The 14,334-nt window shown below is 43.9% G+C and overlaps 1 protein-coding gene across 2 annotated transcripts in view; it reads left to right on the top strand.

The window, feature by feature from the left end:
- The window catches only part of LOC137439734 (AT-rich interactive domain-containing protein 1A), a 148,392-nt gene that overhangs the window by 104,111 nt on the left and 29,947 nt on the right, over positions 1-14,334 (top strand). Inside the window, exons 6-9 of one of the 2 annotated variants that reach the window (XM_068135778.2) lie at positions 3,941-4,321; positions 4,800-4,986; positions 6,736-6,857; positions 13,452-13,537. In XM_068135778.2, coding sequence (XP_067991879.2) covers positions 3,941-4,321; positions 4,800-4,986; positions 6,736-6,857; positions 13,452-13,537 — 776 coding nt within the window. The remainder of the gene's footprint in view (positions 1-3,940; positions 4,322-4,799; positions 4,987-6,735; positions 6,858-13,451; positions 13,538-14,334) is intronic. The other variant, XM_068135779.2, reaches the window with a different exon arrangement.

The following is a 14,334-nucleotide window of genomic DNA, read 5'->3' as shown; positions in this document are numbered from 1 at the left end:
ACATCCGTGACGTACGTTTTACTTACATAACTGAGGGAAGATCTACTGTAATCTATATTATACCCCACAATGGTTGGGTCCGTACCGTTTTGTTGGAAGAGGCGTAACGCCGATGCTTTCGATATTTGATGGTCATTTTAACAATCGGTTTGTTTGTGTTTCACACTGAATGAAAAACGTGAAGGTAGAGCATGGTGATTGTGTTACCAGGACAGATTTGACTATATATTCGGCATGAACGGCAAATTAATCAAAATGGCAGTGTGTGGAGAGTCGGCTGCCGTACCCCCGTAATGACATCAAACGTAATCACATCACCTTGTCATGTGACCAGATCCTCAGCTCTGATTGGTTTACGTTTGAGGGGACATACATACATACATACATACATACATACATACATACATACATACAGACGGACAAACACTTCTAGACGGCTTTGCCCTATGGGATACTGTTACGGGGTCCTCCCCTATCCCCTGGTCTCGGTAAACCTCCGAACCCCGAGAGGGTCCCCGGCTGAAAGATATGTGTCACGCTACCAGATTCTTGTACCAGATGCGCTAAACATGTACTGCGTATAAACGCTGTTGAAAGGCGGCGCCGCGTGTTTCACCGTTTTCGCTTCCGGATTGATCGTTTATCAGCAATAAACCTCCGTAAATATACCTTTTTTGGACACAGTTTCGTCTTATATTTCACCCATCGACGGAAAAATTTACGATCTTTCGTTCTATGACAGTGGCATTACCTGTTATGACCGTTGAAGCCTGAATTTTGCTTCGGACTTGACGGTCATTTTCCGCGATTCCGCGGCAACAGTCGCCTGGTGGTGCGCTAGTCGCTACACGTGTTTGTTTAGATAATGATTAATGATACTGATAATGAATAATACTGATACGTGACTGATATAATGATTGAGACAGTCATCATAGTTTGTGCAATTGCTAAGACCTGTACATGCTGCTCAGTGCTGTGCATCCAGTGTGCATGATATTTTATTCATATACTGGACAAAGAATATCGTTTACTGAACAATGCTGTACTTGTATGTACTTTGTGAATTAGGCTCACAAGATAATGACTTGACCTTTGAATCACACTTCTGGCTGCCAACTTAATATCCCGTGGGGTTTTCAAGTGTAAGTAGTATGATGCCACATGCATTTCTTGTCCTTCATGGATAAGTCAAGCCTAGTGTACATACGTCTTGTAAATGGGGCTTCACCAAACATGTGTGTGAAAATTCTATACATGTAGGGTTGTAGGCCTACTCGTCATTTTGCCTTGATATTTTGGCATGACAGCTTGGGCTAGCGTACAGATGGTGGGCGATGATTTACAGTATTTGTGTACAGTTGCAATGCAGATTATGCTTGAAGATTCAATGCAGATTATGCTGTACATAATAAATACAGCAGTATTAGAAGAAACATGTGCGTGTTTGTTTCCCATAAATTCCAATTAAAATCAGTGCTGGTCACAACTTATTTGCTCGGGAAAAAAGTGAAAAATACAGAATATTGGCAAGGTGCTAAAAAAAAAAAATGGCACTCAGCCAATAACTCTTATGGTACATTTATTTACTTTACTTGTCCAACATCATGCTTGAAAAAAACCTTTAAACCCTAGAAATTGATTCTGATTGTAAATTACTGGTTGGTATTTTTTGCGAAATTTTCTAGATTTCCTGGCATGAAAAGTTGAAAAACTTGACATTTTGGGGAACACATGAATATTTAAATTTTTGTTTTAATGAATTTGTAATTGCCCAATTTGACCAACCCTGCTATTTTATGAAGGTACAGGGTTGGTACTTTAATGCTGCAGGTATAACTTGAAATCCATAATTTGAGCATCTGGTACAAGAATCTGGTAGCGTGACACATATGTTATCCTTGGTTGAAATTAATCAATAATGAAACCACACCAAGGGTTATGAACAAACAATAATATATTATAAATCGCACCGGAATCACGACACAAATAATAATAGCAATTCACCATACAATCCCTATCTGAAGATGGTACCACCTTTTCTAGTCCTTTACCCAAACTCACGGCACTCCCCCAATGTCTCTGTACCCCCTCCAAGGCGAAGTCGATTCGCTCCAGCGATCGTTGGATCAATGTCCGATCAAAATCAATTGAGGAGCGGACGATCGAAGCAACCCAGAGGTCACGTGATCCAACACCCAGCACAATAGCAGTGGAATGGGAAACCTCCCAAAGACGCGCTCTGACGTACACGTTTGCGGTTCAATCAGCGAGTCTCCTTATAATCCTCAAAAGCCCCTTTCTTGCACAGCCGTCCCCGGCAACCCACCGGGGAATAATGCCTGGCCGACGTGACAAAAACCTTTTCATTGAAGGTAGCGCACGTGGCGAAATGGCGGACGGCTTTCACTCGAGCCGGGGCTTTGAGGCAAGGACACTCCGGAACCTCAATGCAGATACCCGACTACCCAGGCTCCACAGCACTCCGGCGATATCACCTATCGCACGAACTTCCTTTCAAGGACGCAAAGTTCACTCGCACTGTACGCTCGACCGCTCGGTCCGGAGCTTCCACAAAAAACGTCTTTTCACGATCTCCTCACGCCTCTTCTTCTTCGCTCCCTTTTTCTTCCGGGTCATGATCCGATTTCCGGCCACATTTTACCAGGAGCGCTTTTAAACCTTTTAACCTCAATAACCCTTACTGAGAACCAACACTAATAATAATACCAACAATAATTAGGGCCGAATCCGTAACAGCTACGGCATAAAAAAATATTTTGCCAAGTAACAAACGCAACCGACCAGGCCTATGCAGCACTCGAAAAATGTTCGATTTTGCAAGTAACAAACGGACTCAAATGCAATACCCTCTCCATAGGCGAGGGTAACTAGAATGCATTCGGTAGAGCACATACATTCGGTAGTCCATTGTCCGCTCTTTGCACCAATGGACTCGCGAACGTGCATTGCCAGGTGTGATGAGCCGTTTGTGTACTGCAACCCGACCATGGTATCCCGCTCTGGAGTTCTCAGTGGACCGTTTTTGATGAAACTGGCTGCTCGCACGCCAAGTTGAAATTTAGTCAATTGATCTGCAGTTTCTCGTCTGCTTTGCCTTACACTTCAAATTAATGCATGGATATCACGATCCTGGAGTATGCACTTCTGCCCTCTGTTGTCCTTTGCTGATGGTGTCTTTCCCTCGGAGTTCCATGCCGACATCACCTAAGGCCGTTGCTCATGATTCGACAGCAAGTTGAGCTGTCTTTGTCACTGAAGCTCCTGACAAACGTTCCTCAACAATCACCCATCTTTCAAAGTCACTGAGGTCTCCTCTTGCAGCCATGCTAGTCATACTTTTAGGCAACCAGGCCTATGCAGCATTTTTATAGATGACCCTAAGCATGCTGGGATGTTATTTGTCAAACACACCTGTGTGGAAGCCGTTGCTTTCAATATACTGTGCTTGGAGTTCCTCATTTACCCAGTTGTTTCCATTTTTTTGGTCCACTACCTGTATATTTATAGATATCAAGTGAATGTGATGAAAATTGATGATTTATTTGATCTTTAACCTTTTTACCTATTGACCTCAAAATTTATAGGCTTCTTACTCATGACTAACTTTACCAGGTGGTTAAGTTTCGTGGAGGTCAGAGTGAAAATGCGACCTGTAGGCAATAGACAGACAGAATAACAGACCAGACCAACCAATATACTTGACAATCTACGATTTCACAAGGAACAAACAGGGCCGAGGTAACAATTACTGCAATATTTTTCTGCTTTTCTGGTAGGTCTTTGGCGATGTTTCTGCATTGCTCACATAGTCATATATTATTGTAGCAATTTGTATTTATTTATTTGGGAACAGGAGGGGGAGTGATTGCCAGCATGATTTTACTTCCAAACTGAGCTTAGATGGTTCATGTTTCCACAGGCCAAAATCAACCTGTTCAGTCCAAGGGTGGCCACAACCTTGCACCCAGTGGCCTCTCACCACGACCCTCATTGGCCCAGGCCTTTTCGGGTCCACCACCCTACCAGGCCTATCCACAGGCTTCAACTCAACAACCCCGACTCCCAAGCCAGGCCTACATGGGCCAGTTTGGCTCATATTATGGCGGTCAGGGGCCATATGGAGTACCAGGAGGTCAATACAGCCATCAAGCAGGTCATTATGGTGGACCAGCCGGTGGACAGTACAGGCCTCAAGTGGGTCAGACCGGAGGACAGTATGGTCCTCATTCAACTGCACAGTATGGACCGCCAGTCAGCCATTATGTGGCACAAGGAAGCCAGTATGGATCTCAAGGTAGTGGTAAGTATATGCAATGCCTGAATTGGGAACCTTTAATCAGCCATTTACAAATCTCTAACCTCCTGCACTCTTTTAGTCCAGACATTTTCGACGATTCCTGCATCATGAGTAAAAGTAGTACACAGCTTTTGTGTACTATGGTAACCCAGTGTGGAGGATGGGAGCCTGGCCACCAATTTGGTCTGTTGATCATCATAATGATTCCTTTTGGATTCTCATCCCCTGGCAGTCTTATGAGAAAGCATGTCATTTCCAAGTGCATAACTGAGGTGTACTTTTTGGATTCTCATCCCCTGGCAGTCTTATGAGAAAGCATGTCATTTCCAAGTGCATAACTGAGGTGTACTTTTTGAATCTGGCCCTATTGGATATGCCGGTAGCAATGGCAATGGCAATAATTGAGTAATTACCTTTTTGTAAAACATTTTGATGCATTCATTTTTCATTCTGACTGTTTTGAACTTCATCTGCACAACAGGAAACCATATGCCACCTGGTTACATTGGCTACCCTGATGGGGCAGGCATGGAGGGAATTTCTTCTGAGGGCAGTGGGCCAATGAGCTATGGTGGACCCTCAAGTAGGGGCCCCAGTCGATTGCCTTATGGGGGAAGTGTTGGAGGCGCACCGGATGTCAACGGTCTGCCTGGTACACCCAATAGCAGGTAGGTGAAAGGGAGAAGAGAGAGAAAAATATTATGCGTGAAGAAGGTTGGAATTAAGTGTTTGATATTTTATGCACCACCTAGATGCTTTCCACAAAGATTACTGTGGATGTTTTGCAGGAATTAAAGCTTCACATTATGCAGTCAATATGCTTTCCAATTTGACAAGGGGACCATGGTTCGCTTGTGATTTTGACAGTGCATTTCCAAATCTTAATGCTGCCCTTAGCGAGGATGACATTTGACAGACATTTCATGCTGCACATTGGCTGAGGGTGTCAGGCATAAAAATGCGGTTCTTCTCTCTTTAAGTCCAAAGATGTGTGCCAAGAACACACATCGATTTCATATCTTTACTCTGCATGCCTTAACAACTTTCTCCCTGGCTCCCCTGGGGGTCTACGTCACCAGCTCCCCTGAAAGCCCATGCCACTGACCCTCGGTTCCCCCCTCCCCCCACAGTCTCGGAAACCGACCCTCAGTCTCCCCCAGTCTTAGAACCGTCTCTCAGCCCCTCCCTCCACCCCCAAATAGTCTCGGAACCGACCCTTGGTCTCCCAACCGACCCCTCTCCCCACCACAGTCTCGGATCAACCTTTCATTTACTTAACTAGTGAGGTACCCGTGCTACGTGCTACGCACAGGTGGGAGGCCAGAGGCAAACAAACAATGCAGATACGGCGAATGCTGAAGCATGAAACCAATAAATTCCACATTCCTGTAGCACCTTCAGTCGCACGTCAGACATGGACAGCAAGTCCGTGAAGGACTTCCATGAAAAACGTATCAGTTCGCAAACAAATGGGTACGTTTGTTCCATACCCAGTCAATGGCGAATCTGCATATGGCGATCCGCGAATTTCACGTTTATAAAGTAGAAACCGCCACGGCATTTACATTCACTTGAACTCGATCTCTTTTTTCTTCCAAACAGCATAACTCCAATCACAAATTAAATAGCATTAATATAAAAAATAAAAATTTAACAACATTCGTGACATAAACAAATATTTAAATCCTGATGTAAAGTTCCGTACGGTTGGGTGAACACAATTACGAATTCAAACTCGTAATTGTATTCACTCAATTCCAATCATCAATTGATACTTTAACAAAATGATTAACACGATTAACGATTAACGATTTAACATTACGATTGAATAACGGTTGTATTATGATATGATCTAACCCACGTATTGCTGTCATCTGTCCACCTCCGCATTCGCGGCAGGTTCATAATTCTCATCAAAATCTAAACAGTATTTGTAGAATTTCAATAAAAGCCACATCACTGTTCATATCGGTAAATATTATTCCATCGTGTTTGGAAAAACTGAAAAATTGGAAAAATCGGAAAAACAATATAGCCTATTTTACTCCAGGGGGTCCCAGGATTACCAACCCAAAATATCGTTGCGATTGGTTCAGCCGTTTTTGTGGTACCTTCGAACGGACAGACAGACGGACATTTGGTGAATTATAGTAAGATTTACCGACCCGACAGTTTCTCCCTCAAACAAATTTACCAACCGTTTCTACCTCACCTCCTTCATTCCCATCTTTGATAATTGTGGGTTGGCTTCAAACTTTGTGTTACCGTAGAGTATATTGGCTGTGTACTTAGCATTTTCACTAGAAACTAAAGTTGACCTCTACATTGTACTTTGCCTTCGTCCTTGAGTACCAAGCTCATGTTCCGCAAATGCACTCCACTTTGCTTTGTTATTGTATCCGTATCCATCTGCTCAGCAGGTCCTCAGGCTATGAACCAGTTATGGGAGAGACTGGAGTGAGATTTTCCTCTGGAGGTTATCCCCACCCATCCGACTTGATGAGTCCTGGTAGACCTGTTATGGTGAACAACATGCCAGGTATGCCGTGCCGCTGGGTGTGCACGTGTGCGTGTATTAGGTGAAAACTTGTGTGCATTTTCAAGTAATTATATTTTTGCTCCATTGCCGATTACAGTACTCATCGGAGCACAAAAATATTAGTGCAGCGAAAAGTAACAGCAACATCAGCAATATTTTTCCTCAGAGTGAAAATAAATTTAATGTCAATGTTCAAACCGGCAGTGTGGGATTTGAACCTGGTATCACAGCATCCGTAAACGTGCTGATATAGGAATGCCAAAAAATTCCAACTCAAAATTGTTCATTTTACAGCTTTTATAGGTGTGTGTGTGTGTTTTTGGACCTGTTGATGATGGTCATTTTTACAGATGATGGTTAATTTGGTGAATCTAATTCGAAAGAGCATGCATTTTGAATACTGTAGCACAGTGTTTTGCTTTGAACAAATCCTACTGTTTGATTCCATGTTTTTTTTTTTTGCTGTGATGTCACATGATCTTGGACTGTAAAAATCTCGTAGTATGTATGAGTGGCTACATCGAGCTTTAAATGAAACTGACATTGATCTTTCCATATAATTAGCTTGATGTATAACTTTTCTGGCCACCATTTTTGTAGATAACCAGTTTCCACTTGGACTTTGCACTCAAATATATTTTTGTAAGTCTTTTTAAAATCAGAACTAGCAGAAAATCTCATAAAAATGGTTGTCGTATTTTCTTCTGTATTTATGTATTTTCACACTATTCAGCCTTGACAACTCTGGCTAAAACTGATCTGCCTGCAACCCTCTTATGGTTAAACTGCCAAAATCAAGACTCTCTGCTCACCTTCACTCCTTCATTCCTCTTTTCTCCCGCCTCTGGAACAAACTCCCTCACTCTCTTCAATCCTACTCCCTCCAGGTCTTTAAAACAGCTGTTCACCACCATCTCTTATCTTCCCCCATCCAAAACCTTGATCTTTTCTACCCCCGCTAATTTCACCCCAAATCCACTTTTTTGAAATACCAACTTCTGTCCTGGAAGTCCTTGGTGTCCTTGTGTTTTATACTTCTCCCACCCCCCCGCCCCCCTTCCCACGCCTCCTCCCCCCAAGCCCTCTCCCTCCCACACATCTCCCGATGTCCCTGCTCTCAAATGTTGTGTCTGTGTGCTTCCCTTGCTCTCCCCATCTTGTCTACCGCTCCCTCTTTTTATGTATTTTGTTTGTCTGTTTGATTTGTTTGTGAAATAAATGTTAGCTCTTTCACGAGCCTCGATTCTGTATGCAAAAAAAACCAAAAAACTGACATTTTGCACAAAAACCTTAATTTGTTACACAAATCGCTCATCCATTTATTTGGGCGGTGTATTGCCAATAGACCGCTGCAACCCGGATTACATACACAAAGGAAAAACATTCCTGATGCTTATGACGAACAACCCTTCTGTATTTTCAAACTAATCGGCTGGGAAAACTCAAACCTAAAACCGAAGGTACGGCCAAACACCTTAATGTATTTACAGTCCAACACATGAAGCTTTAGTGGCAAGGGGAGCAATTTGTCAACAAAATACGAAGTCACACATTATCTCAACAGATGCCACCTTCAAAACAACAACTACAACTCTAATAACAAAAGTCGGGCAAATTACTCATCCCTTTATTTGGAATACATGTGCTACTACTTTTATTTGGGTGGTACATAGACAATAGACCGCTGCACCCTGGATTACATACATGAAGGAAAGCCCTTCTGTTTTTTCACACAAATCAGCCTTGAAAGGTCGGGCTAAAACCAAAATTACGCACAAAAAACTTAATTATTACACAATTTGCTAATCCGTTTATTTTGGTGGTGTATAGACAATAGACCACTGCACCACAGATTTACATGAAGCAAAAACATACGTATTGCTTATGACAGGTGACCCTTCTGTATTTTCACACTGATCAGCCTTGATAACTTGGGCTAAAACTGAAATGACGAACAAAAAAACCTTCATTTATCACACAAATTGCTAATCCATTTATTTGAGTGGTATTTAGGCCGCGATCGCTCCATAAAATAATAAAAAATAACCCGGGGTACATACATGAAACAAAAACATGCGTACTCCTTATGTTGTTATATAGCTCAGACAATTCCAATTGCACTAGGCCATGAGCTGACATCCGAGGCCACTAAGGCTTGCGGCCGATACGGCTTCACAAAATGGAGGCTGTATGATTTCTTTCAGGTCACAATTATTGGTGGAGACTGGCCAGCTGTCCAACCAATGGGGAAACAGCTGTCTGTCCACACATAGACATAGTTGCCAACTCTACAGCTTTGTGCGGTAGTCTACCGCTTTTGTTTTTGCATACTTTAACAGCCTACCACTTTTATAGGGAATATAACGGTCTTTCAAAATAATGTCTCATCAAAGTTTGTGATTTATTTGTTTTTTTTTGAAAACAAGATCGAGGCTCGTGCGAGAGCTGACATTAATCACAAAAAAAACAAACGGACACATAAAACATAATAAGGGGAGAGAGAGGGAAGCGCACAAGTACAACAGTAGAGAACAGGGACATCGGGAGATCTGTGGAAGGGAGAGGGCTTGTGCATAGGAGGCATGGGAAGGTGGGGGTGGGGGGGGGGGGGGGTAGGTCCGTACCGTTTTGGCATTATCTGTCCACAATCTTTTGTGATATCATGCTATATATTGTTTTGGCCCTATGACTGAATGGTGAAGAATCACTTAAAAAATAAAAATATATCGGAACCAGATCCGGATTCGAATCTTCACAGAAATCGAATCGATTCGTCTTTGTCACACACACAACCTGTCTACCAAGTTTTGTTTGAATCCGTCCACAACCTTTTGAGATATTTTGATTTTTTTTTCGTTTTTTTCCCGATCTCTCAATTATGAAGAATCACTTAAAAAATTCTCAGATCCAGATCCGGATTCGGATCTTCACCAAAATCTTATCATTTCGTCCTTGTCACATACCCAACCTCTCCACCAAATTTCATAAGAATCCGTCCACAACTTTTTGAGATATCTTGTTCACATGCAGACAAACAAATAGCATGATAGACAGGGGAAAAAAACATATCCTCCATCCACCTTCGTTGGCGGAGATAATAAGGCACTAACAACAACAACAACAGGCATTTTAAAGGCCATTTTCCCTGCTGGAGCGGGGGTTAGCCTTGCGGTCCCCATGACAATCTTCTCCATTTTGCCCTATTTTCTGCATCCCTCCTTGTTAACCCCCTTGCCCGCATTTCTTCTTCCACCATCTTTAGCCAAGTCTTTCTCGGTCTTCCCCGTCCTCTACTTCCTTCCACATTCATTTCCATCACTCTTCTCAACCAGTCATTTTCATCCTTCCTCAACACACAAACCATCTCAAACTGTTTCTCTTCACAGCATACATCACAGGCTCTATTCCCATCATCTTTCGCAATTCATCATTTGGCTTCCTCTCTCTCAACGATACTCCACACATCCACCGAACCATTCGCATTTCCACCCTTTCCAGCCTTCTTTGCTGCTCTACGTTCATTACCCATGTCTCGCTCCCATAAATCATAACATTTCTCACACATGCAGCATACACCTTTCCCTTCAGCTTCAACGACACTCCCTTCCTCGTCAGCACGCCACTCAGTTCCCGAAACTTCTTCCATGCACATCTCACTCTAGCAACCGTTGCCGAGTCTGATCCACCTTCTCCATTCAGCATGTCTCCTAGGTAACAAAATATTTTCACACCTTCCAGCTTCACGCCGTCTCCAAGATCCAACTCAACATTTCCTCCATCTGCAGCTCCCTCTGTGCACACCTTACACTTGAATGTAGCTGCCACACTGGTTAATGACCCTCTCCAACCACTACATTTTTGATGAACCCACTCAGCGCACATTGTACATTGAATTGAGTTCACTCCGACACCCTTCCTGCACGTAGCACATGGCCACTTCCCAGTTCTTTCCACCTCACCACATGCTTTACCACTTGCCATCACCTTTGTTTTTCCGATATTCACCTTCAGACCTTTCGTCTCCATACATTCCTTCCACTTGTACATCTTCTCCTTCAGTCCATCCATACTTTCTGCAATCAACACCAGATCATCTGCATACAACAACTCCCACGGTAAACCCTCCTTTACGTTCCGAGCCAGCACCTCCATCACAGCTACAAATAGTAGTGGACTTAGTACCGACCCCTGATGCACTCCCACCTTCACCTCCACCTCGCCACTGTTCCCGTCCTTCGTCCTTACAGCTGTGCGCGCTCTTTTGTACATTGCCATCACTACTCTGATCAACCATTCCTCCACTCCTAACTTCCCAATGCCCATGTCACGACTTCACGTGGAACCCTATCGAATGCTTTCTCCAGATCAACAAACCCAAGAAACAGCTTCTTCCTCTTCTCCATGTACTTCTCCTGCAACTGCCTCACAATAAAAAGTGCGTCTGTCGTTCCTCTTCCTGGCATAAATCCAAACTGCATTTCGTCAATCTTCACTTTCTTCCTTATCCTCCTCTCCAACACCCTTTCTAATACCTTCATTCCATGCTCCAATAACTTTATCGCTCGATACGAGCCACAGTCCAGAGGGTCACCTTTCCCCTTGTATAGAGGGATGAGGGTACTCAGTTCCCAATCCACTGGAATGCGGCCTTCTTTCACCACCAGATTGCAGATGTCTGTCATTCTCTTCACACCCCAATTTCCCGCTGCCTTCAACATATCTCCCACAACTCCCGTCGGCCCTCCCGCTTTTCTACTCTTCATTGCTTTAATGGCTTCCTCAACTTCCTTCTCGGTTATCTTCTCTGCCGGTCCTAAAACTGGGTTACTCTCTATGTTGCCATCCCATTCATTCTCTGCATTCAACAGTATTTCCATATGTCTCTTCCATCTTCCTTTAATTCTATCTGGGTCCACAACGATTTGTCCCACTTCATCCTTCAAGCAACTCACCCCCATCACATCACACCTCTCTTTCGCTATCTGCTTTGCAATCCTGAATACCGCTCTCTGACCCTCTTCCAAATCCAAGCGTTCTCCGAACATTTTCCTACATGCCTCCTGCGCCTTTGCTACCTCTTTCTTTGCAGCCTTCTTGGCTGCCTTATAACTTTCATGCTCTTCCTTTTCTGCCCCCGTACCCTTCGCCTTCTGCCACTCCTTGAACTTCTTCCTCTTCTCGTCAATCTTCTTTCCAACTTCATCATCCCACCACCATGTTTCCGAGTGCCTCTGTGGTACTTTTGTCCATCCACATACCTCACCAACGGCTCCCAACAGACTATCTTTCATTGACATCCAACCACTTTCAAGCTCAACCACATCATCCTCTACCATACTCAGCCTCTCTTTTAATGCCTCCCTCACTGTCACCTCTTTCAACCTCCACACCTTCATTCTCGGTTGGTACTTCACCCGCCGAGCTCTCCTCGCACCTTTCAACATTATGTCGCAGACAACCAAGTGGTGCTGTGAAACAGCCTCCTCCCCCGGGATCACCTTTGTGTCCCGGAGGTGCCCCCTATCTCGCCTACGCTCCATCAGGTAGTCAATGGTTGTCGTCGACCCACCTGACGTGTATGTAACAAGCTTATTATCCTCTTTCTGGAACTGAGTATTACAAATCAACAAATCAGCTCCATCAGCAAACTCCAAAATCCTTTCACCTTCTCCATTTCTCACACCATATCCGTAACCCCCATGAACTCCCTCAAAACCGTCCATACTCCTTCCCACATGTCCATTTAGGTCTCCTCCTACCACAACAACTTCCTTATCTTTCACGTTTTCCATCAGCTTCTCTATTGCACACCAGAACTTGTCCTTCTCTTCATCGCTCCGACCAACCTGCGGAGCATATCCCGAGATGACGTTCACTAAGAGCTTTCCAATCATCATTTTCACCATCATCAACCTTTCACTCACTCTCGTCACGCTCACCACACTGTCTACAAACTCCTCAGAAAACAGGACACCAACACCATTCACGCCTTCTGGGCACCCTTGCCACACAAACTTGTATTTCTGTCCCTGCCTACCCTTCACCATTCTCACACCACTTCCCTTCCATCTTGTCTCCTGCACACAACATATGTCCACTCTTCTTCTGACCAATACTTCCACCACTTCTCCTGATCTCCCTGTCAGTGTCCCTACATTCCATGTCCCAAACCTCAGAAACCGATCTCCACGTCGGGCATCAGACTTTTCGTCGTCATAAATGGAGTGATTTCCACCCTTGCTTCGATCGGGTTCCCCACCTTGAGTTTTGATGAGAGGGAGTGGGGTCCCCCACGGGGTACTTCTGGCTGTACCCTGCCCATATCTAGTTGTAATTGTCATGGTGCTCTTTTTGAGGCAATGTTTTTTGGCCGGATGCCCTTCCTGACGCCAACCCTTTTAGTCGCCTCTTACGACACGCAGGGATATGGCGTACCTATTCTAAACCGGGGTACACACCGGGGATAATAAGGCACTAGTTGAAGTTAATTCCGTTTTTACTACACTTACAATTGTATCTGCATTTTCTTTACCTGTAACATGCACAGTTGTATATGCCAGCTCATGGTCCAGTATCACACATTGTATGTGCCAGGTCATGGACCAGTCTCACCTGTTCCTCCGGTGGTACAGTCAGGAGGCAAAAGCAAGGCAGAGAAGATTCCTTCTGACAAAAGCAAGGTGAGTGGTGACCAGATGGGATTGGCCATTCCTTTTCCCCTTCCAGGATCCCCTTCACAAATATTTTATTGTGTTACGTGTTGGGTGATTGCATCGCCACTCTGGTATATTCCGGTTGTAAGTACAGACTAATCACAGGTGGTAAATACAGTAAGGAGAAGAAATTTTGATTGCAACTTCAAATTAGTTGAGTAAATGCATATTGTCACATACATGTCAATAATGACAGCCAATCATATCTTAACGTTTTTTGCAATGTAACAGTGTGCTTGGGTTCGACAGGATGACAGAGGTAGAGCAATTTCCTCTGAGCTGTCTATCCTTGGTTCAATTATTGGCCCAACATAAGCTCTTCGGACTTAGATTGATGCTTCCCAGGCAGGACATTAAGCTGGTGACCTGTCGGGTGGACGCTAAAGATCCCACAGTGTCTTTTGCAAAGGGTAGGCAAGTTATCTCCAGCACCCTGGCAAAGGTACAAACATCTTTCCTGACTTCTGCTGTGAAAGCAAAGGCAAACACCTCGGTGCATTGCATGTTGTGCAGCTGCTTTAGTGGGGTGGTGTCCAGAGGAGAGAGAAGGGGAGACGGAGGGTGGAAGGAAATGAGGGAGGTGCTTGGCCTTCTATTTCCAACTTTCTACTGGATCTGCATATCCAGAAATTTGGAGTCAGGATAGGTGATTTGGTACAGTTGTTTGTTTGCTCAATTTTAAATATACTTTGGGATGTAGTGCTTTGTTTGTAAGTACAGTATTAAATATTTGCAGTTTTATGGAAATAAAGAAAAATAAACCA

Source organism: Myxine glutinosa, chromosome 14, assembly GCF_964187855.1.
Source record: "Myxine glutinosa chromosome 14, kmMyxGlut1.1, whole genome shotgun sequence".
NCBI lineage: Eukaryota > Metazoa > Chordata > Myxini > Myxiniformes > Myxinidae > Myxine > Myxine glutinosa.
The sequence above is the reverse complement of the archived record's forward strand: the minus strand, read 5'-3'. Positions and strand labels throughout refer to the sequence as shown.